At 40.9% G+C, this 26,658-nt stretch overlaps 1 protein-coding gene across 2 annotated transcripts in view; it reads right to left on the bottom strand.

The window, feature by feature from the left end:
• ntrk2a (neurotrophic tyrosine kinase, receptor, type 2a) overlaps positions 1-24,017 on the bottom strand; it is an 86,306-nt gene extending 62,289 nt beyond the window's left edge. For both annotated transcript variants that reach the window (XM_026343180.1, XM_026343179.1), the window contains exons 1-13: positions 23,479-24,017; positions 20,727-20,801; positions 19,419-19,490; positions 18,842-18,910; positions 18,177-18,325; positions 11,164-11,297; positions 10,396-10,528; positions 10,092-10,163; positions 9,749-9,970; positions 9,042-9,068; positions 8,662-8,673; positions 8,060-8,097; positions 7,639-7,738 (exon numbers count right to left, since the gene is read on the bottom strand). In XM_026343180.1, the coding sequence (XP_026198965.1) occupies positions 7,639-7,738; positions 8,060-8,097; positions 8,662-8,673; positions 9,042-9,068; positions 9,749-9,970; positions 10,092-10,163; positions 10,396-10,528; positions 11,164-11,297; positions 18,177-18,325; positions 18,842-18,910; positions 19,419-19,490; positions 20,727-20,801; positions 23,479-23,732 (1,357 nt within the window). In that variant the 5' untranslated portion in view covers positions 23,733-24,017. The remainder of the gene's footprint in view (positions 1-7,638; positions 7,739-8,059; positions 8,098-8,661; positions 8,674-9,041; positions 9,069-9,748; positions 9,971-10,091; positions 10,164-10,395; positions 10,529-11,163; positions 11,298-18,176; positions 18,326-18,841; positions 18,911-19,418; positions 19,491-20,726; positions 20,802-23,478) is intronic.
• Positions 24,018-26,658: the final 2,641 nt, after the last annotated feature.

The following is a 26,658-nucleotide window of genomic DNA, read 5'->3' on the forward strand; positions in this document are numbered from 1 at the left end:
AGACAATAAGACTTTGAGTTAACTGGACTTTGTGACTTTATTAAGACTTAGACTTGACCTCCTCAAACCTAAATAACTAATTTCATATTACAAGAAAACAGAAGCAGCTAATATTGTACATTTTTATTTTGTATTTTCCTACTTTATTCTTCTACTCTGCTACATATCAGAGGTAAATGTTGAACTTACTGCCCATTTATTTTATGTCTTTAGTTACCAGTTAATTCAGAATAATAATACAAAATATAATCAACAAATTAATTAAGGTGTACTATTATTAATTATTCTACTCAGGTTTAAAGTAGTAAAGCAGTGAAATTATTGCCAAGTGTACCTGCTGTGACATTACAGTTAGTACATTACATTTTATTATGGGAAAGGGATGTTGAAAAACGTGGATACAGAAATCTTCCCAAACTAGAACCATAGGAAGCATTTCTAACATGTCCGAAGTTGACCTTTAAATAAGCTGTAACATGGATTTATGGACGTGGACGATCGTCTTCTGTAAAACAATCAGGTCAGTTTACTACTGCGATTAAAATTTTATGACGGTCATTGTAATTGTTGTGAATAACTCAACAAAATAAATGGCGACAGTGGTAGATAAACTAGATTAAACATACTCAAACCTTAGCTGCTCATTTTCACGCTAAGTAAATTTAATGTTTTCATGTTAAATTCAAATACAAATAAAAATAATTAAATACAAAATTATATATATAATTTTAATTATAAAAAATAAATAACTACATTAAAACATGCAAGAATTACACAGTTGTTGAACTGTAGCACAGGGTCGTATATATAACACAGAGCTCACACCTCAGACTACAACTATACAACTAAAGAGTCATTACACTGTGAGGCTTCAAATGTGAGAACATGCTTCACTTCTTTACAAACACTGAAGCGTGATAAAATAAAAAGTAGCATGTGTGCTCAGGATTACAGCACAGTTCACACCACGACACGCTAATATGTGAAAATCATTTTCTATTCGTTTGTTCAGTGGAATGTTTGCTTTGATAAAACCACTGGGCTTCATGTAAGAATTTGGCAAAGCCTGTTTGTGTTTCTGAGAAAAATTAAATCACAAATATTTTACTACGTGTTCTTACAGATTAAATCATTTGCTCCATATGGTTGATCGCTCAGTTCAGTGGAAACAGTGGCAGCGATGATTTAAGTTATGCTGCCAAGACAATATCGGGAAACATCTGAGCAACAGCTGTACTGTAAGATTTTTTTTTATATAAATATTTTCCAACAATCAATTATAATACATCATTTTGCAACATATTATGATGATGTTTGTGTGCAAACCATTCTTTCTGGTTTGATTCATGTTAAGAGGCCAAGAGCAAGAAAAACAATATCCATTAAGAAATTAGAGCTGCCATTACAAAATCTCACATCCGAGCCTTTGGTCTCTTTAATGTATGAAATATGTAGATAAATATGCAAATAGTGCACGTGCTGAGTACGTTTTCTGACCCTGAGGTGACCATTTAAAATCCATTTATGTGGTCTAGTATGCACGGGGGCTTTAAATGGGAAAATAAAATGATGTCACGCAAGTACTTTGTTTGCGAATTGGAGAATAATCAAATTTAAAAATCTCTCTATTTCCAAAATGGATAAAAATTCTGAATCCTCTGCTGCTCTGAAATAATTTTATCTGTGCATTGCTGAAATTACACGTCTACACGACGCACACTGTTCCCACACTGCACTCCCAGTTTCAACTATCAAATTTTTCACTGCTCTGACTGTTTGCAAAGGTCAGACCAATACCAGACAGGAAATGATGTATGGCTGCACAATGGACTCCTTGACAGAGAGGAGAACAGAGAGCGACACCAACTCACGGTCACTATCCGACACAAACACTCACGGTTTTTCACTCAGTCTGATTTCTCACATACAAAATGAAATCTTGGGAAGTGGTTTACAAGATGATTAACCTTTTTCGATTATGTAGTCAATCAGTTTATTCCGAAAAATTAAATTCTGCCACAATGGGACATTTCCAAAAGAGCTGTCATGTGAGTACACAGTGACAGCCCAGTGTCGTTATCCAAACAAGTGCAAGAATGTTCAAAGTCTCAACAATTAGAGCACTTGCCATCAGTCTATGGAGAGAACAAAAGGAAACGATGCATTCAGGGAACATTTCTGTTCAGTTTTACACAATAAGCAGAGATTTCAACTTTTCAAACTTCAGAAAACAATGATCCTTTACAGCTTCTAAACTGTCAAGCGTCCTTTTGGGTTCTGAAACATTTCAATGGTGCCTGTTTGGGAGACAATTCAAATGGTCCAGTAGAAACAGCTGCTGAAAAGCAAGAAGAACGCAATGGAATCTATAAGTAAAGGTATAATGAAGAGAGATGTGGGTTTTTCTGAGAGCAAGTTTGAAATCAAAACCAGAATTTCTAAAATGTCTAATGTGGATTCAGAACGATTAAGTAACAGCAGTGAAAATAATCACATGTAGACGCTAGTGTGTATAAAAACAAATGCTGCAGTCGAGCATTAGTGCAGACGAGGTGTTGAGGCAATGTTTCACGCTGGAAAACAGTAGCTTCTAATTCTTAGAGCACAAACAATCACTGCCCTCGGGAGCCGCCACAGGCAATAAGAGACCTTTCTTCCCCCAGCGTCAAAAGTGTTCCTTAAAATATTTCCAAGCTCCAAGATGCAAAGACAAATATAAGCGCCACCAGGGCTGAGGCCTTCGTCTTTGTCCACTTCCAACTAGAGCCATTGGTTCTATTTCTTATGATAATATTGTACTAACCAGGGTTATCAGGGTGTACACTGAAGCATATTCCGGTGCAAAGTGTCTTAGCTCCCATAAGAAACTTCTGTAGAACATTTGTTAGTGACTGGTTTGTGTTCAATTAGATCTACATATGTTCAACTAACCTGCAAACAAGTTGTTACAGCAACTATGTGGATGTCATTCAAACTTCACAAACAACTAAGCTTTAAACATGTCTCTCATATTTACAGTATGTAAAATTTTTATTCAATTAAACTTAAGTTTACTAAGTTAGTGAATTGCATCTTACTTTTTGACAGCAGTGTTAATCAAAACCTCAACTTGCAAAAAGAAAAAGCTTTTCTATAGAGAGATGACAAAGAAAAGGAGGAGGAGGAGGTGGTGGTGGTGGTGGTGGGTACTCTGAGCATGCTCAGTAGTGCCTTGGGCCTAGAATGGAGTTCTGCTGACCTTGAGGGTGTCATATCAATCGATCAGAAGTGAGGAGCTGTGTGCGTGAGAGAGGGAGAGAGAGAGAGAGAGAGAAGAGGAGGAGAGAGATGGAGGCGTGCAATTCAACCAAACGAGGAGAAAACTGAAACCTGTGCTAATGATGAATCATTCATAAGTGGACAGGCCAGGACTTTCTTTTTCCGTTGCTTTCTTTCTCTCAGTCATGGTGTCGTCTTCGTTCTCTCTCACGCTTCCTTTCGGTCTTTGTTGACTGCTCTCACTTCCTTGCTGGTTTTCCCTCTCCTTGTCAATTTTAGCTATCTGTTCCTCTCCGTCTGTCTCTCACTTTCTCCACTTCACATTTACTGTTCTCTTTCAGTTCTTTTTTTTTCTTCGTCCTGATATTTTCCCTCCCATTCATGCATTCGAACTCAGGTTTACGTTCACACCTCCCTCCTTACAGGTGCTTCGAGGGCATAAACACAAATCGATGCTGCTACATCCTTCCCCCTCTGAAATACACCAGCTGATGTGTTTTCCCTGTCAGGAGTCGACTGTCATGATGTTGTGTGTTATGACTGACATGCAAAGGTTCACATACTTTTTCTGTCCACTGTATGTGATCATATGTACATTATACTTAACACAAAATAAATCCTGGTCTGTTGTTGAGCTCAAATAAAATTTAAAAAAAAGAAAGAGAAAGGGAAACAAATCCTTTCCACAAGCTTTTCCGTCACAGATTACAATCAATGTTGTGAACAAATCAAAAACACTCTTATGAACCGTTGCCATAAACTCCAGCCAGAAACCATGCTAGAAGAAATATTACATAGTACACTACACCGACATACAAGAGATGTAATGGTACACTCTGCTATGTTTTGTTTATTTATTTAAAGGTGGCTGAAGTGTACTTTGAGAGCTTAACTGGATCCTATTCAAAAACTATTTTAATGGCTGATACTTGAGGTGTTTTTTTGTTTTTGTTTTTTGAATATTTTGTTCTGGAGAATGTAGGTGGCACTGTTTTAAAAATCCAGAGCACCCAGCTGTGTTTTATTGCTGGAAGAGCACACCTGTTCTCTCTTATGAACTCATTGTTTGCATCAACGTCCTAAGACTGTCCAGATAACCTGGAACATGCTGTACTTACACCATGGATAAAATTCTGTTCTGCTCCATTAAATGTGGTAAAAGACGGCAGTTTAATACTAACGCACATTTAACATGATGATGGTGTGAGACGTAAAGCAGCTTTAATCAACATTAACAACTCATGGAATCACAGTAGTTCCCGTCAGACTTTTACCGTCTTTAAACTCATAGTTTTGGTTTAGTGTCCTGCAACTTTACTGCTTTGGTTCAACCTCACCTCTCTCAGCTGCAGCAGCTGGTTTCGGTCAAACAGATAAAATTAGCAAATAGCTGGTGAACATAGTGGAGCATTTAGCAGCTCAAGAGCCAGATATTTCCGTCTGAAGGAGCTGGTAAACACCCGAAAAAACTGAACACCAACATTGCTGGATCTCCTGGTTTTAGAAATGAGCATTTGTTTTCAGCAACAACTACTGTATAGCTGTTCTACAGTGTTTTATTTAAGCTTTATCATTAGTTTCTTATTTCAAGTCAGACGCAAGAGTTTAGATGATTCCCATTCAGTTAACTCCATTCACAGCTGTGTCCAGTATTTAAACTAGCAATCCTGTGCATGTGTGTGTGTGTGTGTGTGTGAAGAAGCAGCAAAGTGAGTGTGAGGGGTAACCTGGACCAAATGTTGCCCATGTGTTATTAATGAGAGAGGAGCAGATTAATGCAGTCGGTATAAATAATGTAAACCAGTTCCAGATTTGAACTCTGTCAGAAAGGCACGAACAGTGATTCAGAGTCAGTGAGGCAGGTTGCACTTTCCTCATGTGCACCTGTTCAATACGGGACGAGGCTTTACACGCTGTCTTCACACTTACTGATCACAAGTTCATCATCATCAGCACTGACTGTGTTCATGTGGGTGTGTTGTCTGCCTGTGTGTCTCGGTGCATGTGTTTATCATTAAAAAAAAAAAGAAAAGAAAATGTTGCCGTGTTTGTTTTAGATTAGTGCTGATAGTGTGCTGCCATCTGCGGACATAATTATGTTCAGATGAACTTTGGTCATCCATCCCGTCTAGGAAACGTGCAGACTTTTCAAACAAACAGCAGTTATTTGGGCACAACTGTTGCGCTGGATTACTCACAGCCCTCCAACTGTCCATCTAAGTCTGCTATTCATACTGTCTCCGCTATCTCGCAATTTCTGTGTTCACACACACTCAGTCCAATGTCAATATGCTGCAGGGCACATATATGTGGAGCATGACGATGAGACCACATAGGGAGAGGAAGTCGGCAGTGGAAAGAGAGAAGGATAAAGACTCAAGGGGAGCGATCAGAAGGGCAAACCTGTAACGTGAACTAACCTCCTACACACGAAAGGAAGTACTGTACATGCACATGTAAAAATGCTTAGATGTGCAGTACAAGAAAACACACATTCAGGTGCACACAAATACAGATATAGAGTATAGGGGATGCTAAGAGGCATTAGAGGGATCATTTCCTTCAGAACAACCTTGTTCACCTCTCCTGGAGAAACAGGAAACCACACACAAGACCATAAACACAAACGCACATACACACACATGCACACAATGTATATACTAGCTGCTCCATCTGTCATCCACTCCTGCTCTCTGGGGTGAAAACTAAATCAATCACTGCCAAAATACTGCACTTCAAGAGTACAACTGAGAGTCAAATGCATAACTGCGCACACATTTGTTGAGTCTGTGTCTCTATTTGCATTCACTTTTTTGAATGGTAAATTGCTTTAGCGAAAACTTTCCTAAAATGATGTCGGACTTTTCTCTGGGCCCCTTCCCAATCTGACCGGCGATGACATGTTTAGCCGCATGTCGTCATTTAACCGCTGGCTGTCTAAGTGGTGTCCTGAAAAACAACGTGGGCTACACAGACAACTGGAAAACGTTTTGGAGAAAACCTGGGCTGATTAGAAGAGACGGCATCCATCCCAATTTAGATGGTGCGTCTCAACTCTCTAAAAACATGGCCGAGCATATTAGATGACCTAAACCCTGAAATCTTACATGCCTCTATGCAGTTTCCTTACAGCTGTAACCCCCCCAAAACTACCAAACCCCATACAGACAGTGTCTGCTCCCCAACCACCTAAATTATATATATCAAAAGAGGAATAATTAATATAAACGTAGTAAAAATAAAGACGACTCCTCTCACGAACAAAGTAAAAGAAGACAACCAAATGTGGACTGTGAAATATCAGGTCTCTCTCATCTAAATCCCTGTTAGTGAATGATTTGATAACTGACCAACATTTGGATTTATTTTGTCTTAATGAAACCTGGCTGCAGCAGAATGTACAGTATATGTCCGTCTGAATGAGTCAAACCCCCCCCAAGTCACATTAATTATCATGTTCCTAGAAACACAGGTCGGGGTGGAGGAGTAGGAGCAATCTTCAACTCAAGCTTATTAATCAACCCCAGACCTAAACATAGTTTAATTCATTGAGAGCGTCACTCTTAGCCTCTCTGATCCAAACTGGAAAAGTCAAAAACCAGTCCTATTTGTTATTGTGTACTGTCTTCTTGTCCTATACTCTGAGTGGAAACACTAGGCTTTTATTCAGCACTAATTCATGTTTGAAATGTGTCAAAAAGTTCTTTATTTCTCAAAACAACTGTATCTTTAAACAATACAAAGTGAGTTAATGTCAAATTAACTCACTTGGGTCTTTTTCAGGTTAGAATGAATTGTTTGCTGACAGCTCTTTAACGGCACATTTAAGATCTACTGTATATTCACAAAAACAACATTATGTATGTAAAAATGAGAGGAGTGATAGAAGAGTTGTTATTAGTCCACAAAGAACTAAAAAATATCAGCCAAGTGTCAAAATGAGTAGAACAGACACAAATTGTAGTAAGTACGATAAATACGACAATGAAAAACAGGTTAAACTTGCAGCCATTGCAAAAGTCTCATATTATTGTAAAGATTGTTTTTGGTAAAAAGCGGAAATAGTGAATGTGTGTGTTCAGTATACTGTGTTTGTGTAATGGGAGACTTCAACAATGGCTGCCATAGTAGTTTTACCAAGTCCACATGAGTTCAGTTAGTCAACATGCAAGTTATTCACCAGCAGCACAAACAGCCAATGAAACTCCATCAAACAGCAGCTGTGTATCTATGGAGATATTCATGTTCTACTTATCCAAAACTTAGAAAAACTAGACATCCAGTTTCAGCAATTACTGTCACATTTTACATTAACTTCAACTGATCATCTTTCCCCACGTAGTGGATCACAACATCAGAGATAAAAGACAGGAGTCTTACCTTTGATGCCAAACTTGGAGTTTCCACCAAACTTGAGAATAACCAGCATTAGAAGGAAACCAGTAAAGGCCACAGCAGCAATGCCCACCACCACGTACACCTGTACAATGAGAAAGCATCATTATAAACCACTGAAGAGAGGAAAAAACACACACAACAGCTGCACAAAGCCAAATGTCATCTAGAGGTACAGGCCACAGACCGTGTTTATGTCACTGCCCAGATTTTCTAGAGTACTGCTTCTATGTTCATTGTGTTGGGTTCATTAATTTACTTGTAACATTAAGAAACAGACGCAGCTCAGGCGTTTCTTGACAGATTATAGAAATAAACGAAATGAAACAAGCACAAACGTTGAACAGTTGACAGATACTGTGTACGAAGAAATAGAACGGGGAGAAAACAATGAGACTGAACTTACAGCGACTCGGTCCTCAGGTGGGTCCACAGGAGCACCCTCTGTTGATGCAGGGGACAGCCAGAGAGAGAATTAAATAAAGAAGAACGCCTACTCAAGTAGGGATTTGTGACCACAAACACGCAAAATGTTTTGTGTAAATATGCATACAACATATTTTGTGGACATCTGCCTTCATATCACTTAACAGCAGGCGAATTTAGTTCAACGTGGTTACTGATACTAGACATTCAAAGAAGAATAGTGGTTGTATTGTAGAGCTGAAGTTAGGACATAATAATAAAAATGATAATGATATTAATGGCCTCATCTATATTTGCAAAACAAGTTATACAGAGCCTTAAAGGACATGTATAAAGGACAATAAAATGGGACACAGGGAAATATTATATTCTCAAATAAATCAAAACCTGCAAAACTAATATATAAATCCTTGTATTTCATCATTTGCAAGTGTAAATTAGGAGTGTACCTCTGCTGACTGATTTTTCAAAAGTTATTTTGAATTTTGAAAGATAATTGTGCTACAAGAGATGGTGTTTAGTTAGTTCATTTCAGTGAGATGTTGGTGATTGAGAGTGAGTAAATAAAAGACATGGTAGTACCTGTGGGTAGTTCTGCAGAAGAGACATTGGAGAAACAGACAACAGATAGAAAGTAAGTTCAAAACACATAAACATACAATATTTAAAATTGTAAATTCATTGTAAATTCGTTGACATGCACCACAGTAACAATGTTATGAGTCATGCCCGTTCATGAGCTTTAAAACGTATTACAATAAAAACACAAGCTAATGAAAAATCCCCAGTTGTAGGGATGTATAGGTACAGTATCCAATGCACCCCCCAAAATATCACGGGAAAAAAAAAGAAAAGTGAGTGATGTTAGACACAGTATTTATCATAAGCTGACACTATAAATACACTGTTACATGAAAGCTAGAATTTCAGATTCATTAATAGTTATTGAATAAATCACTCACCATAATACGAAGGCTCCTTCTCAGTTCCTGCACAATGGGACAAAAACAGAACAATTATATTTGATCAAATCTTTCCTTTAATCAAATGGCCAAGTAACACTTCTGATTAGCAACACTTTCAGATACCAAACACCCTGTCATCATGGCAAACTACAATCAACCCCTCATTAACAGTCTGTGGACATTTTCCAAAATGCAAAACTCAAATACAGTAAGCAGACTCACAATCAGGCTGTGAGACAGCATCAGTGAGAGAATGGTGCTTTAAAAGTCTAAAGGGGGAATCTTCTGCAGAAAGGAATCAAAGGAAGTCCCTGTTTACTAAATAAATAAACAATCAGAGGTGACTCTACAAAAAGATGATGAGGAATAACTGTAAAATTAAATTTACAGTAACTGGTTTCTTCAGTTCTGTCATATTGTCAAGGAACAGATGAAAAACATGAAAAGAAACATTTGCACCTCAGGCTAAAAGACATTTTTTATTAAGCTGTCAAAATATGACGATAATAAGAAAACTTCATAATTCCCAAAACCAAGGTAACTTTACAAATAACTTGTATTGTTCAAATAACTGATAACTGACTAAAATCCAATGAAAAATCACAAAGCAACACAGCGACAAAAAGCTGAATTAAGTTATTGTGCTTGAAATATCTATTAAAACAAAAAAACTGATTATCAAATTGTGCAGTGCTACTCCTCACCAGGTCCGATCATGAAGTGAGCCGTCACCTCTTTTTTGTCTGTCCCATATTTGTTGGTGGCTAGCAGCGTGTACCGCCCATTGTTGAGGTGTGTGGGGTTGTCAAGCTGCAGGCAGCCATGGTACTCTCTCTCTGTGATGTCATGGATCATGGTCAGGATGTAGCGTCCCTCTGTTACCGGTTTATCATCCAGAAACCATTGTAGCTGCGGCTCTGGGTTTCCTGAAAGGTTTAATGAAGCTGTGTTGTTATTGTTGTGGGTAAAACTGCGAGAACTACTTCACTAAATCAGAGAATGGTCAACAAAGAATCAGTAAAAGCATTATGTTGGTGTCTCTCTTACCCGACACGCTGAATGGGATGCACCAGTGATGGTCTGCGATCGCATCACTCAGTTTAGTGATTTTGGGAGCAACTGAGGTCAAAGCAGAGAATAAAGACTTTAGAAGTGAAGCAAATACAAAGAAAGCAATTGAAAGGAAAAAGTGCAATTCAAAGATAAAACTAGAGAAGAATGCAAAAACACTGATTAAAACATAGATAAAGGAACCACTGTGTTTTAAGACTCTGATTTAAAGACTGTAGTACATGGTTGTGCACATTAATCTACACTGAAGGCCTGGCTGCCCGCCAAAGGGGGAACCTACAATGTATATCCAGCAGCAAAGAGGACTCCTTCCCTCCTACGATGTTCTCAGCTATGCAGCTGATTTTGCTGTTGTGGTCGAGCGAGGACAGGTTGGACAGTCGTAGCACCGTAGTCTGGCCTGATGCCTCAATCTGAGCATAAACACACACACACACACACACACATATGTCGACATATTCTGTGGATTCAGTTCGGTTCTCAACAGCAACAAAAGAAACTAAGAACCACAAAACCTTTAACGATTAGAAGACTATATACTGTCAGCTACAAGGTTTGCAATGGTGTCAAACAGAAATAAATAAAGGACAATAAGAAAGACACATTTAAATTAGATTAAAAATAAATAAATAAAAGAGAATAGAAAATACAGTGCAGTTATGACTAAATTGTCCCAAATGCCAAAGTTGTCAGACCCTAAGGTGTTTTTTTTTTCATCTGTTCAGTATGTGTATGAAAAGATTGGCTTCCGCTCGGTGATTTGGGTTCAGAACTGTGTCTCTCATTAGATCTTTGTGAGTTCCTATTCTTCTGTGCTGCCTCCTGTAGTGCAGAGGATGTCAGCGTGTTGGCGGGATGTTGCTGCCACATCAAGCTTAGTTGAAAAATCAGCCCCCATTATGATGGATTTGTGCACGTGAAATGATGTTGTTAATGCTGCTTTGCATAATCTAAACACTCGTACCACCCAGTACACAGCAGCTGCACACAGATCAAGTGATTGTCATGATGTGTGTGTGTGTGTGTGTGTGTGTGTGTGATATCTAACCTCAGAATAGCTGACCAACGCCATGTTCCAAATCAGCTCAGGTGAAGGCTTGCCGGACGTCACACAGGTCAGCTGTGCACTCTCCCCCTCCTTTGCTGTCACCCTGGATGGACTCAACATCACCATGGGAACCTCTACATATAACCAGGGTGTGGGGAGCGGGGAAGAGAAGAGAGGGACAACATGGAGAGAGGAAGTAAACTTAGGATTCATGGCCAATTCCCGTCTTTTCAGTTGAAATACAAGGCACGTAACAACCTCGACAATGAGAGTGGCAGAGCAGGCAAACGCACACCCACTACCACATAGTGAAAGGAAAGACACACAAAGAAAGGCCTCGAATTCAATCTCTCTCTCTCTCTCTCCATCTCTCTCTCTCTCGCTTTCTCTCATTTTCATTTAAGCACCCTCACCCCAATCAAATAGTCAGACAAAGAGACAGAGTTCAAACACTGTGATGGTTACACTGATTACTAGTGCATGTCTTCACCAATCCAAGTACTAAATTGATTGGACACAGTCTGAAGCCTCTGTCAAAGCACAGACACTGGTCACTGTGTCTGTGTGTCTGTGTGTGTGTGTGTGTGTGTGTGTGTGTGTGTGTGTGTGTGTGTGTGTATACACGTCTTTATGTGGTTGTGCGCACAGATTTTAGTGTTTAGTTTAGGACATTTTGGTCAGTCCCCATGGGTTCGAATTATGTTTGTAGGTTGGGGTTTTGGTGAAGGTCGGAGTTGGATGTTCAGTGGAGATGGTTAAAGTTCGGCTGGGGTGAGGTGTTGACCAGGAGGTGACATGAGTGTGACCAGTTGTTACTAAAAAAGTGAAAGTAAATAGTCATAATAATAATAGAAAGATATGTTTGAAATCTGTATTTTAACTTATAGATTATAGCTCAACAGTAACTAAATGCACATCACTGTGATATTTTTAAAAGCTCAGAAACCTTTCAGGTATGGGGTATCACCTCTATATGAGGCACCAACACTATACATATAATATAATTAGTATACATTAGTGTAAAAGAGCAGAACGTGTAAGATATTTCACAGCGTAGGTCACTGAACAAAAATAGAAACCTGTAACAAAAATGTGTAAGTGTACTCTATGTTACCACCAGCTCAGCATCACTCATATCAGGCTGAAAGCCATATTGTCCGACATCCTGTAGTAGGCTGGCTCCACCACGTGCTGACCTGTCAGCAGGCCTTTAAACACCTGACCAGGACGCGGGGGTGCAACATGTCTGTTTGCAGCTATCACCCCATGTATAATCCTCTACCAGAGGTCGGCTGCCCATTTATCAATGGGTATCTTGTACATGTGCTGCCAGCTGCTTTTCCAGGGCACAGTCTAGGCCAAAGAACTCAGTCCACCTTGACTCCTAAATCCCTGCCACAGAGTGAAGATTTAACACTTTAATGCAGATCTGATAGAGCGCCTTCCTCCCATCAGCACTTGCTCCTCCTAAGCTGAAGGATGAAAAGGATAAAAACCATCTCCATCTGCTCAGGCTGTAGAAAGAACAAATGTTTGCGATAACCCAGCCATCCAGACGTCCTTGGCAGCAGCAGGACAGTGTCCTTCCATCTGGAGCCATAACAAGTGAAACCTCTGGATCGATTTTAGCCTGAATAAGCCCCCGAGGTAAAGAACTTCTGCTCTAGTCCGGTGGTGAAATGGCTAAAAGGAGTTAGCAAGAGTCTTCTGTGCCTGGGTGGAGGAAGGACAAGCTCCCTGGTGACCGATTTATTATTGTTACAAGAGCTCTACCCCCTGGACTGTGAACCATTTCCATTTAAGCAAATTAGTGCACATTTTCTCCTCTGCGCCCTCCTAATTGTTTTTTTGGTATTCAACTGTTACTAAAAACATCCCTCACATCTTTACACGGACCTTTCCACACCCAAGAGCCCACTAGGCAGACTGAATGGTACCTCATCCCTTCATTCTCCCCGCTCAACTCTAAAAATAACATTTCTATACAACTACTACTACTACTACTACTGCAACATCATAGCCAGTCAAACTGCATGTTGTACTATTTAGTTTCAATATTTTGCAACTTGCCATTTACATACATTTACACAGTATGTAGGAGGCCAGGTGCACTGCTTCCCTCATATCCCAGGTTACCTGTACAGAGGAGGGTTTTTCATATACAGTGGTGGACACATGTTGCCTAGTTTTTTCATGAGAAGAGAAGAAGAGAAGAGAAGAGACAACAAAAGAAAGTGAGTAGAAGAAATGGGTCTCGACAGCTATTGTAGATATTGTAGATTTCTTATCACCTTCCCAGACACACACACACACACACACACACACCCTTTTTCCAACCACTTCTGTCCATCGCCACAATGCTTATCACCAGGGAAACCCACTTATCACTACAGCAACCCACTCAATCACTGTGAGACGCACTAAAAACCAGTCATTTCAGTGGTGGCAGGCCAGAAGCCATATCAGAGCCACATATCTTAACAGGCTCTCAGTAAATCAGCTTCCTAGTGGCACTACAGACATTTGCAGGTCACACACACACAGCTATGTGCCATGACGCCAGGAAATAGGAATAAAACCTCATGGTTTTTATGTGATGCAGTTGCAGTACATGGTACAGAGAATAACATAATCTCCATGTTCAGTTATTTATGAACACATATTCGATAGTTGCACCATCCTTGACACTGTAACTTTAATCCTTTAGCTGTCTGAATGCACTCACAAGTAATACTATAGAGAAATCTGCTGTAATCAGCATGACAGACCAGCCCGGCAACATGAGTCATTACGTGGAAAAATATCACTATTACGTGCTTCTACGCAGAAAGAAAAAGCTGAAAAATGCTGGCAGTCATTTCCGCAGAGCCAGAGCCAACAACACAGTAATGAATCTTCTAACACACAAGATTCAGAAGCCAGGCAAAAAAGTGTGCTTTGGTCAAATGTATAAATGCATTTTCTTTTTTTGTATGCATCATAATACACACACACAGCGGCAGGTAAGATGACAAAGTGATAAAAAAGAAGCAAACAAAACAAATAAACTAAAGGAAACGCACCCTTTTATAACTAGGGCAGTGAATGTGGGAAGGAAATGTTACATTTGAGTGTATTGATTCATGGTTGCCTTGTATTCAGGTAAATTAAAATACTGTCATGTGCTATGAATGGATGTGAATTAGAGCACAGCATCACGGATCTGCCCCAGTGATGTGGTGCTGAACCCAGTAGCTGCTTACACCTCGGGTTTAAAAGGAAATCTTCCGCTGCCCTCTGACTTGAAACCCCTCCACAATACGCCACGACATGGAGGTGTCATTGTTGTCAGGTCTTGTTGTAGGCCACAATAGGCACGTTCACGTTGGTGTTTGGAGTGTTTACACAATGCTCCAGCCTTTCCACAACAGAGATGTGGCGATTTCTCATAAGACGCACGAGCAGACGAGAGATGAGAGACGAGTCTTTGTCAAAATATACAACAGCAAATGTGCTAAAGAGTCAGACGACACAAAATTCATCCCCGAGTTTGCCTTCACGCTATTCTGTTGTACAAGCACAGTGAAGAGTGTCAACACACTGTGAAAATGATTCGCAAAATCATTACAGCTCAAAGAATTTAGAGAAAACATGGAGGAGAATGAGAGTCCAAGAAGCTTTAAAACAAAAAAACAATTTAAGATGATGGTTGATTGGTTTTCTGCTAACACTTACAACCTAAACATGTATATACATATGTAAAAACTGCACTGTATTCTGTCTTTGAACAAATATGTTATATCCTTCCTCCCTTTCCCATAAAGATTATTTTGACCAGCTTTACTGTTGAGTTTTTGAAACCTTTGTGGCAAATTCTCACTCCTGACCTTAAAAGGAATGCAGCAAACCCAAACATAAATGGGTTGGCACTAAATATCATGTCCATTACTTTTAACATACGTAACCACCTCATAAAACAGTCAGAGTCTCGAAAACCTAATCTGCTTCTGTCGATCTGCACCACGTTAATGTTCTCAGTGTTTTCATGACAGACTTTGGGATTTGCTGTTAGTGGAGATTCAAGAAATTCACACACTGGCCTGCGTTGTCATTTACTGCTTGCGTCTGTGCATACATGGGAAACCTGTGTTGTATAGATGCATAGACATACAGTATGTCTGTGTAGGATTAACTCAAAGAAAGAAAAGCGCAACATAAATTGTAGAAGGAATCGTGGGGAGCAACAATCAAACTATAGAGTCGGGAAATGACAAAGAGCAAAACGGCCTAGTAGACAGTCACTGCAGCCAAACAAATGAACTGAGTGCATCAGTGATGTGATGTGACTAGCAGAGGTCTGGTAATCCATACGCTGTCATTTCCACTGCAAATGGAAAAAGGCTCCTTTGCCCCGGACAGCTGCTGGTTTCAATTACTTTTGTGCTTTTGCAGAATTTTAAAACTTTCAAACTCAGCAACTTACGGTGTAATGACTATTGTAAAAAGCAAAACGGGTCACTGAAGTAATGTGACAACTTAAAGAAGAGTTGTTCAAGAGAATTTACAAGTTTAGATTAGTTTAGGTTAGTTTTTCTATTATTTTATTATTGTTTAATCATCCTGTTATATGTTATTTTTCTAAGTGGCACGCTTCAGGTATTCTCACACTGTACAGGTATAAACTGCAGCTACACCCGTGCAGCAACTTTTCAGCTGGCCACCAGTGGGACCAGTCTGTGTTCACCAGCCTCTTCAACTGGGGCACCAGTAAACAGCAGAGAGAAACAAAAAGAGAGCGAGACATTTGCGGGTGGCCTGAGAGTCCAGTGTCAGCCGGAGGGCATCAATGGGCATTTCCTCTCCTTTGTGCCTTCCTCATATGTCACTCAGTAATGTTCAGGCATACAGAAGGACAAGCAGCCACAGATGAAGCAGACAGACGGATGGAAAATGACTAATAGAGAGGAGAAGTGACAGCCAAAGAGATTTAGAGATGCAAAAGATACTAAGAAAAAGACGACACCGTGAGGAAAAGGCCAGCAGTTTGGTCAGGCTCAGAGGTCTTTTGGTGTATCATTGTTCGCCCCAGGGCATTATTTGGCACCCCTGCCCCTCCATGTCCTCCTCCTCATATGTCACTTTTCTGGGGGGTCCCCCGCCCACTCCAGGGGCCCTGCTGTGCTAAGCCAAAAATAGGCTCTGCTAATGGAGAGGAGGCAGAGGGGACCGATCAATAGTTATCAATGACACTGTTAGCTTCCTGCAAGCTAACTTATTATATTTGTGCTTTGTGTCCCGACTGCCTTGAACTATTTTTAAACAGGTTGTTTGCTCTGTCAACAGGAGAGATGGCAAAAACTATTTTAGGATTCATATTTGTTCCTATTAGAGGAAAACTGCATTACATTTAGATTATTATTGTGTGTTTATTCATTTAAATCAGACATAAAGATGACTCAAACAATCCCGAGTCTCATTTGTTTACTTGGTTCAAGCTCAAAATTATTACTGCATGTCTATTTCTACATGTCAGATTTGTGGCTAAAAAAAATACAAGCAGGCTTAGACTTCCAGAGACAGGTCAAGATGTAATCGGACCCTGTTTATGTCCAGAAGAGTGTCCGAAATAGAGAGATTCATGAAAAATTCATGCAGTAGATATAAAGAATGGAACAATAAAGCGTCAATTAACTGCTGACATTTATATATCCAAGCTTGATGAACACTCCCATACGCAACACATAAAAGGTTTGTGGTCTGTAGGAGTCCTTGAGTGACAGCAAACTTGCTGATTAGCTTGCCTCTACACTTGGGCTGTAAGTAACTGTTGCTGGTGAGCTATTCCTTGGTCTGAGGTTCTTTATTTAAAAGATTGTTCCCCTTAAATTATTACAATTTAATGTGAAGAATTTCTTCTGCTGCTCACATAGATTAGTGTTTCTGCTGCTTCAGAAAGAATCTAGATAAATGATGATTCAGAGGAAAAGGGATAGAAATCCGCTGTGTGACAGCAGGTCACCAGTGCTTTAGGGCATAGTGCAGATGGTCTTTACAACACTTCGTTGTACCGTGACACATGCAGGGGATGCATTTTCCCCACTCAGCATCTTTGCCACTCACTGATGTCATCTCTGTGTTGAATCATACAAGTGTTCCTCGCTATGTTGTGTTTCTGCTTCTATAATGTCCTGTACAGCGACCTTTACACACCTACAGGCAGATGATTGCAGCCAGTCCACAAGATGACATACAGTAATTTCTCACACACACACACATGCACAAAGCTCAACATGTCACACACATTTCTCTCTCCACCATCCAACAGGTAATCTATGCATCACATGAGAAAAATCGGGAAAGAGATAACGTCAGCATGCCTAATGTTGTGGCCTTTTCAGAGACGCCCTGCAGAAACCAGTCTCTCTATAAATTCAGGGCTTCGACTGTGTATGCATGTGTGTTGATTTGGTCAATTGTTTGCTTGCTCATGTGTAAAACATTTTTGCACTGCACAGTGGGAATGACACTATACAAGTTAAACAGACTCCAGCAGAAATGAAATGCTGTAGTGCAGCCTGTGGAGGCTCACATACCAGTGTGTACTGTATATATTATTGATTACTTCAGTGGCTGCAGTCAAAGCATGAACTGCGTTCTTTGTACAGTTATTTCCACGGGTGTTAGCAGCAAATTTCATTTTCTCTAGTCAATCATCACCCTCAACTTTCTGAAAGCCTACGAGTTCAGTAGTAGTTCGCACGTGCACATTTATGCAAACGCATACACACACACGCACACTATGAATTTACATAGAAACCACCATGTGCCAGACACATGCAAAACACGTGAAAGCACTGGCAATCAAAACAAAGGTTGGGAAAAATATTTGTATAGGAAACCATTAGCATTACTTTTCCTCCAGCTGCTTCAACGATTTGCACTGTTCTCACTGTGCTACATCTTACAAATGTCTTTTCCAGCTTGCTCTATGTGTGTGTGTGTGTGTGTGTGTGTGTCTGTCTCTATGGTCTCACCACAGTTAGGCAGTGTCAGTCTGGACATCAGCTTGCGTCCTCCTCCATCCTCAATGCAGCGCAGCTCCTGAGTGTCTGCTTCCTCTCCTAACCACAGCTTGATCCACATGTTGTCACAGGAGCAGTGCAGAGGGTTACCTGACAGGATCCTACACACACACACACACACACACACACACACACACACACATGCATACGCTTTACAGCAGCAGAATGAGCGATTCTGAGAAAGACATCTGAGAAATGTAGCTGAAATGTAACTACAGGGAAACAGCCAGATCACAGTTTTTAATGTTCATGAAAGAAACTGTTTGACATTCTGTGAAATTTTCTTATTTGCTTTCAAGCCAAATGTCAGATGAGAAGATTGTTTCCATTTTAATATCTGTTGGGAAAGTAAATATCAAAAAGCCAGTCACACAGATCCCTTGATTGTTACTTTAACAAATCTGTCTTCTCTATTATCTAAATCTAAATATAAGAATTCATATGTATTAATATATCAGAAATGTATTGCTAAAAACAGAGATGCTATAGGTCTTTGTTAATCTGCTGAAGATAAGTGGGAGGTGAAACACAGACAGAGAGAGAGAGAGAGACGGGAACAAACAGACACAAACACATGAAGATGGACAGACTGATATTGAAGGCTCCACTGAACTCACATATAAGAGATGTTGAGGTGTCTGAATATCCTCCAGGACAGCGATGACAGGTTGTTATCTTTCAGGTTCCTGGAAATTAAAATGAACATGAGGGATTTGTGGCATAGTGTTTGTAATACCACATCACAATGCGAGGTTTGTGATATTGATATTACAACTTACAGCTTACAGATTTCTATGTGCACCAATCAGCCTGTTCTAATTTTCTCATTAAAGGTTTTGCACTCTACGGCTTAACAATTAACCTTAAGTTGTGTAATAATACTGGTACAATGAGTATCAAACTTTAATTGTGTTTACAGGGTCCCAAGATTTGACAATCAATTATAAATCCTGCTGAGTGCGAACCTGACCTGGACTTCATTTTCCATCAATCTCTCAGTCATTTATTGCTGGTGAAATTACTTCTTATAATTACTTCCTATATTATTACAAACCTTAATGCGTCACCCTTTGAGTATCATGAAAGTAATAAATTTAAACAATACAGTAGCAGGGTTGAGCTACTTATTGATCAATAATGATATAGTTACATGAGCAGAGGACAAGGATATGATGAGGCAAGTGTTTTACTTACAGGTACTGTAACTTGATGTTGTTTTGAAATGCCAGCTTCGATACGTATGTTAGCCTGCTGTTGGTCACCGTTCTGACACAAACGAACACAACAGCATCATGAACATAAACTTATTAACAACAACATTATAAACACATCCGTTACAAAAGTTACAGAAGCCAAAGAAAAGGATGAAAATCTGAAGATATGTTTGAAATGGAGGAGCCTATAGGTCTAGATTATCTGATTATAACTGCAGAAGAGGCTGAGCGATACACAGAAAAGTGGATGTCCACATAGAAAAAAATCAATTATCATGCCAATTATTGCTTTTAAGATGATATTTAAATAAATGATGCCACTAAAATGCATCAATCTGAGGTGAATGCATATGAGATCATTTGGATTTACATATTACAGATGTAATGTTAAAAAAAAGGCCTTTTAATGCACTAAAACTGTTTTGGTACACAGTTGCCTTTAATATCGTTATGTGCATGTACTCAGTGTTGAGTAATGTACTCTGAGTAATGTACTCAGAGCCTGTGCCCTTTATCGTCTGAGCTGAAGCTGTAAGACAATATCTTTATGTGAAGTTGGTTCACATTATGTTCTCTGACTGATCTGAAAATGAGCGAGACTTTGCTTTCATAATTTTGAAATGCAACACTGCAATGCACATGAGAAATGTTGACCCTGGACTGTAAAAATGGTCGAACCATAAAACACTATCATCCCGTCTGTATGAGCCTTTGTTCCAAATATTAAGCCTCTACTTGTGTGGTGTATTTCTGAGACACGCAGGACAGGGACTTCGGAGACGTGGCTCAAACGCAGCTCGCACACATCCTGCCTACATTTAGAGTTTCTTTCCCAGTGGGTGCAACCACAATTAAAAGCATATACGCTTGCAGTGTGTAACATGCTTTGCGCTAATCTGTCTACCAAATGGGATGCTGGCTGGGAAATTAAAAGGGTAGTGTCTACTTAACAGATTATTACGTTGCAACAAAGTACTGCTGGGTGGGCAGTTCTTGTTTAGGTTAGGAAATAAAAAGAGACAGAGGAGCATAGTGAAACACAGTAACTGCTACAAACACTGGGAGACACCGTGATAAATCAGCAGGACTGTAAAGCAACAGACATGGACGGGATATTGCCTTTAACAGGAGGGAGAAAGAACTATGAGCAAAGGAAATCAATATGTCTCAAAGTGACCGGTAACAAGCCAAGTTAGTAGAAAATGTAGGAAAACTGCTTCACTTTGACTTTTATGTATAGTTCATGAACATTTTAACACAACCTGGTCAACATAACAAACACACTCACAGGTTCCTGAGATTCTTGTAGTAGTGCAGGTCTTTGTCGTTGATGGAGGAGAAGCTGCTCTGGTTGGCTATGTAACTGTCAAGAGATACAAGTGTGTGTCAGAGGGCTCATTTGTTAACGGGGAGAAGGATAAACAGAAACGTTTCAACAAGACAAAGGAACATAATAAGGCCATATAAATAGAGTCCATCAAAGAAAATAGAAAAAGAAAAACACACACACAACAGCGGCTGATGTATGGCGCACAGGGGTTTGGTCGTTTTTTTAAAAGCCCAGAAACGAGCTCTCGTCTCATTTCCTCAGCTGCACTTGAGCAAAGCACTTGACCTGTTCATGTTTAAGAGCCAGAGGCAGATGATGGTGAGCGGCTTCCTCGTGTGAGTGAGTGAGTGTAACTGTATGAACAGGTTCCGGTGTGCGTTTTCAAAAATCCCTGGTTTGGGATCAGATGCCGGACAAAAACAAAACATCTGTGGTGACGTGAGACCAATGTCTCCCATGGAGGAGCAGTAGGAGAGGTCACTGTGCTGCAGAAGCCCTCAGCCTTGTTTCTGCACGTGTCACAAGGCCACTCACCAATCATTTTCATGTGTTGATATACAGCATTGGATGGGGACTTTGAAACAAAAACTATTCTAATTAGATTCATTGATTTCCAAGGTCATTACAGCTCTGCTGGTGACGGCCCAGTACTAACTGTGATATGACGTGATTATATCAAATCCATATCAAAACAGCAGCAGTAGTTCAGACGTTGGAACCTATAGAAGTACGCTTTTGACCACAAGGTCACAGATTCGATTCTTCTGGGACTTGAGAAAAGCAGCCTCTTGCCTCTCCCTCGTCAACACGACTGTGGCGCCCTTGAGCAGGACTCTTAATCCTAACTGTTCCACACGAGCTGCCCGGCGGCCACAGATCAGACTGTGGGAGGTGTGCAAAGCTGCGAATGTGATCAGTGGAATCTGGCAAAAGAGAGGGAGCCTCTGAGTGCAATACGTCAAGGAAACTGGACAAGCGAGGCTTGAAAACCTGGGGGTCCAACACTCACACTGCAATCACAGCCACAGTTCAAGTCCGGCCGGGGGACCTTTGTTGTAAATCACCTCTCTCCTGCTTCCTTTCTTTCACTAAAGAGTAAATTTGGGCTACAATAATGAAACACGACAGGGTAACAATCATATTTGAAACCGGAAAAATAAAGAAATCTATCAATTACATCTTGGTTGTCAGCAGATTAGTGATTGTAAATCAGCGATACATTGAAAAACACTGGGAGTAAACACCCATGTCCACTTCTCCTCACTACAGTATATACACCGAGCAGAGTGCAGTTAAGGTTACTGTCTATAAATCCACTCTGATAGCTGATGGCCGGTGCATCAGCACTTTGATAAAACCTGTAGACGTTTAAAGATGTTTATAGATGTTCAATAATTACTGAATGCTGCATTACTTAAACCATTTTCTGTATTGTTTCTCTGGGTACTAATCTTGTAAAGAGACCAAATCCAGTTCTTTATTGTGTTTTTTTAAATCCAGACATTTCATACACCCACCTCCCCCCGAGCAGGTCTACTGAAGAATGTTTTCTTTGACTCTGCTTCTTCACTTAATGTGTTTTTCAGAGGTGGATTTGGGCAGGAAAGAGACATCAACATTAAGAACTGTACGTTTCAAACACCTGTCAGATTGTGTGGTTGTATGGCACAAAATAACCTGTCTCCCCAGTTTTTTTGGCAAGGTCGTTTTGGAATTAGAGGCCGCACCATCATCTGTGGTTTGTCTGTTTACATTAGCCAAGCACTGCGTGGATGCTTTTCCGCAGATTGCTGGCTCATTTAAACAGCTTCCAAGGCTTCTCCGAGGCCGCCTATAAAAGATTGTTTATCTCTGACAAAAGTCATTATCAACAAGGCCGTTTATCTTAGCCAAGAAAGATACTGCAGCAATTAAATATCTGAATCTTCTGGTTAATTGCTCTCAGAGAGAAAAGCCTAGACGTGTTTTAGTTTATTTCCAGGCCAGATGACGTTTGTTGGATGACAGTGAAGGGGTGGGGGGCACATTTCAAATGTACACTGACATTTGTATGTGGTCTTTAATGTTCACACAGGAGCTCCAAAAGCAAAATGTTGACAGTGACTCAATCTTTTTCCTCAGCATGGATTATGTGGTTCATTTAAAAATACTCATGTATGGCATCTTGGGAGGTGTCTGTGCTAATATTTGGACAGTGTTGTGTCCTGTGCGTCTCCGTGCACACACACACACACACACACAGACACACATGCCCACACAAAGACTGGGCTTTCTCTGTCACAATAAAGTCCTATCCATGCATTTAAATGGACTGTTCATTTTTACATTAGCTAGTGTTTCAAAGCCTGATGTGCCCCCATGGTGATCATGAGTCTGTTATGCAATGTAGGTTACACATGATGCTGGGTGTCTGAACCAAACCCGTGCCGAATAAATGACTTTAACAGAAATCTAGATCTGAAATGGCAGATTTGTTGATTCGCCTCCAATTCGTGCATGAAATGAAGATGAACTGCAATAAACAGATGCGGCTTGAACGGGATCTTGTTTTATGATTGCGGAGAGTCAGCTCCAGACACAGTTGGCAGGGGAACTGTGACATTCATTTATATGTTAAGTGTTGGAAGTGTCACATTAGAAAAACAAACAGGGCTAGATGTGAACATTAAAGCACTCCTCCTCTGAGACTATGCTGCTGAGAGACACTCACATGTCGGTGATGTTCTCCATCTCCGTCTCGCTCTGCAGGACGGGGAAAGCATTGATGCCCCGCTCCGGATCCACGCAGGAGATCCTGGTGCTGCTGCAGGAACAAGACGATGGACATGCCTCCGCGGACACCCACGGATCTCCTGAACCAACTGCGACCCCGATTGCCACAACCCACCACCACCAGTACCGCCACGACCCATGCCCTCTCCCCGGCGAGGAGAGAGCCCCGCTCCCGGGTCTCCAGGCGCTCATCTCCGGTGCCAACTTCAGCTAGAAGGCTCGCTGAACAGCCCCACGGCCCGGCCTGGGTCGACTGGGATCAGTCCCGGTTCGGACCCGTCACGAAGAGGAGACTGAAGCGCAATCCGGTGCCGAGAGGCGGCGCGGGCTAGAAAACCACCAGCTGACAGACAAACAGACGAGACAGCGAGGAAGGTGTTGGAAAAACCAGGAGAAGGTGTCGTCCCGGTCCGGAGCGTCTCCCCCAGAACCCCCGTCAGTCAACCAGTCAGTCAAAATCACACTGGAGGGTGTGTGCCAAGAAAGCGCACACTCTCTCTCTACCCCTCTCTCTCTCTCTCTCTCTCTCTCTCTCTCTCTCTCTTTCTTTTTCCTCTCTCTCTCTCCTCCTCTCTCTCTCTTCCTCTCTCTCCTCCTCTCTCTCTCTCTCTCTCTCCCTCTCGCACACAGGTCGGGCCTCTTCTGTGTGTGTGTGGACGACTCTCGGGTGGTGGTGGTGGGGGTGGTTAGCTGGGTGGATACACAAGAAATGACAGGATGGGAGAGCAGGGGGGAGATGCGCGCCTCGCAGGAATGAAAAAGGCTGTGATGAGGAGGACAGGAGAGGAAGAGGATGGGTGCCTGCTCCATCAAAGCTGATCATGGAAAACGTGATACCTCATTGATCGACCTCAGAGAAACGCGCCTTGCTCTGCTCGCAGGAGGTCTGGGGGGAAAAGGTCAGGTGGAGAGCGCAGGACTTTCTCCCTCAAGGGCACCTCAGAAAGGTGTCTGTTTTCAACACTGCTGGATGAATGTCTGTTTCCCACTCATTTATTCTAATTTTTGGGCCGTCGCTCTTCTGGGGCCTTGACTTGGGTTATGAACAAGGTGTGAGTGTCCTTGTTTGACGGAGAGAGAGAGAGAGAGAGAGAGGAAAGGGTGCTGAAGAGGTTACTGCATTTTAACTGGTAGCTGGGTTCAGATGCTGTAAATGACATGTAAGGAGCCATCAATTTAGAGGCTCTAATTGGCATAATGATTCTCATCAACACTGCTGTTATAATCATCATTATCATATAGTTATGCCAGTCGTTTAGCAGAGCAGACCTGAACTCAGCTAATCAATGGAAAGCTAAGCTGGATTTGTCAACTCAGTGCAACACTTTGAGTTTTGTCATTGGGAAGGGCCATGAAACTAAACATTTTATAGTGTGTTTAATTATCCTAAAGCCGAGCTAATGAGTGTTCCCGCTTTAAATACCTAGCAGAAGAAGTGAATGTACTGTAATTGTGGATGAGAGAGTGTAAGAGACCAAAAGAGAAAAGAGAGAGCAATCACTAATCATCAACTCTTTAGCTGGCATGTACTAGACCAAGCATCACCTTATTAAATCGTTAGGCCATATTTCATAATCAGACGGGGCTCCCAGCCAAACTAGACTTAAATCAATATGCTGTCATCTTAGAGAGGAGGCTAAAGGGCTGCACGCCACTCACTCTGCTGCTATGGATCCACCTCCTACTGCTCGACGTATTTCTGAGACAAACGTTGATCTGGGTTTCACCCTGTCCAGCTACTGAGCTTCAGACTGAGCTACTTGTCCCCAATCTTTCACCTGAAATGTGAGAGACAGAGGATGACTGAGTCTGTCTGTGAGCAGCAACAGTCCCAACACCCCACAGCTGCAAGGAGTCCTCTCCTTCTCCTCTCCTTCTCCTCTCCTCTCCTCTCCTCTCCTCTCCTTCTCCTCTCCTCTCCTCTCCTCTCCTCTCCTCTCCTCTCCTCTCCTCTCCTCTCCTTCTCCTCTCCTCTCCTCTCCTCTCCTCTCCTCTCCTCTCCTCTCCTTCTCCTCTCCTCTCCTCTCCTCTCCTCTCCTCTCCTCTCCTCTCCTCCTCCTCTCCTCTGTCCTGTCCCAATGTGCGGCTCCCATATGACGTTAGTGCTGACGTAAAAGCAGTGCTGCTGAATAGACGAGTGTAATTATGGAGCTCTGTCGGTGTCTGAACCAATCTGGTGGATGCCTGCCTCAAAAGACAGCGTGCACATTCTGTGGGTGTACAAATTAAAACAATGTCTTGCTGAGTTTTACAATTACTCACTGTACCCTTTGAATTTTGACAGAGGTTGTAACCTGCGTTAAAGGTCTTTGACATTTGAAACCTGTAACCAACCCCCCCCCGTACCACCTGCCATTCACACACAAAACATTAGTCAGGGTGCATTTGCTCCAACAATGTGTGCATACTGTAGTTGTTCTAGGTACCTTTAGGTTCTTGTAGAAATTATTCTGCATGTTTGTTGTGTTTGATTGTTTACCTATTCTCTTGTTAATTATCATGCAAACTTTTAATGAGCGTCATATGTTGATTACTTTGTAAAACAAGGTCAGCATGTACAAACCAAATGAACATGAAACTTGAAACTTGAAAAATCACATCATCAGACACGTCACGTATTACAGAACACGTAGGATTGTTGTGGTTCCTAAAGCCAAAGGTAACAGTTGTCAGACAGGCACTCAATAATAACAACCAAAAGAATAATACAGTAATTCAAACAACAAGAAGCTGAATAAAAAGGAAATAAATACAGTAAATAAAAAGAAATGTGTGTGTTATTTCTGGTTATCTATTTTATTCTGCACATTTTACATCCTCGACATGGAAGTCAGTAAACTGAAGTAGTGTGTAATACAAAATGAAGAAGTTGACAATTAATAAAAACTAGTTTTTATATTAAACAAAAAAAAAAAAAAAAATTGATTAAATCTCTTAAATAAGACCCATAAACAAAACTGAAAACATGCTTCACAAGTTTCTGACTACAAGTCTGTGGCAAACACATCTTGCAATAAGGGCATTATTGGATCAATTAAACTGAATTTAATTGCTTGTGTATAATTGAACTCAATCACAATTATCTTTATTTACCTTTAATTTAATTCTCAATGGGGAA

Source organism: Anabas testudineus, chromosome 9, assembly GCF_900324465.2.
Source record: "Anabas testudineus chromosome 9, fAnaTes1.2, whole genome shotgun sequence".
NCBI lineage: Eukaryota > Metazoa > Chordata > Actinopteri > Anabantiformes > Anabantidae > Anabas > Anabas testudineus.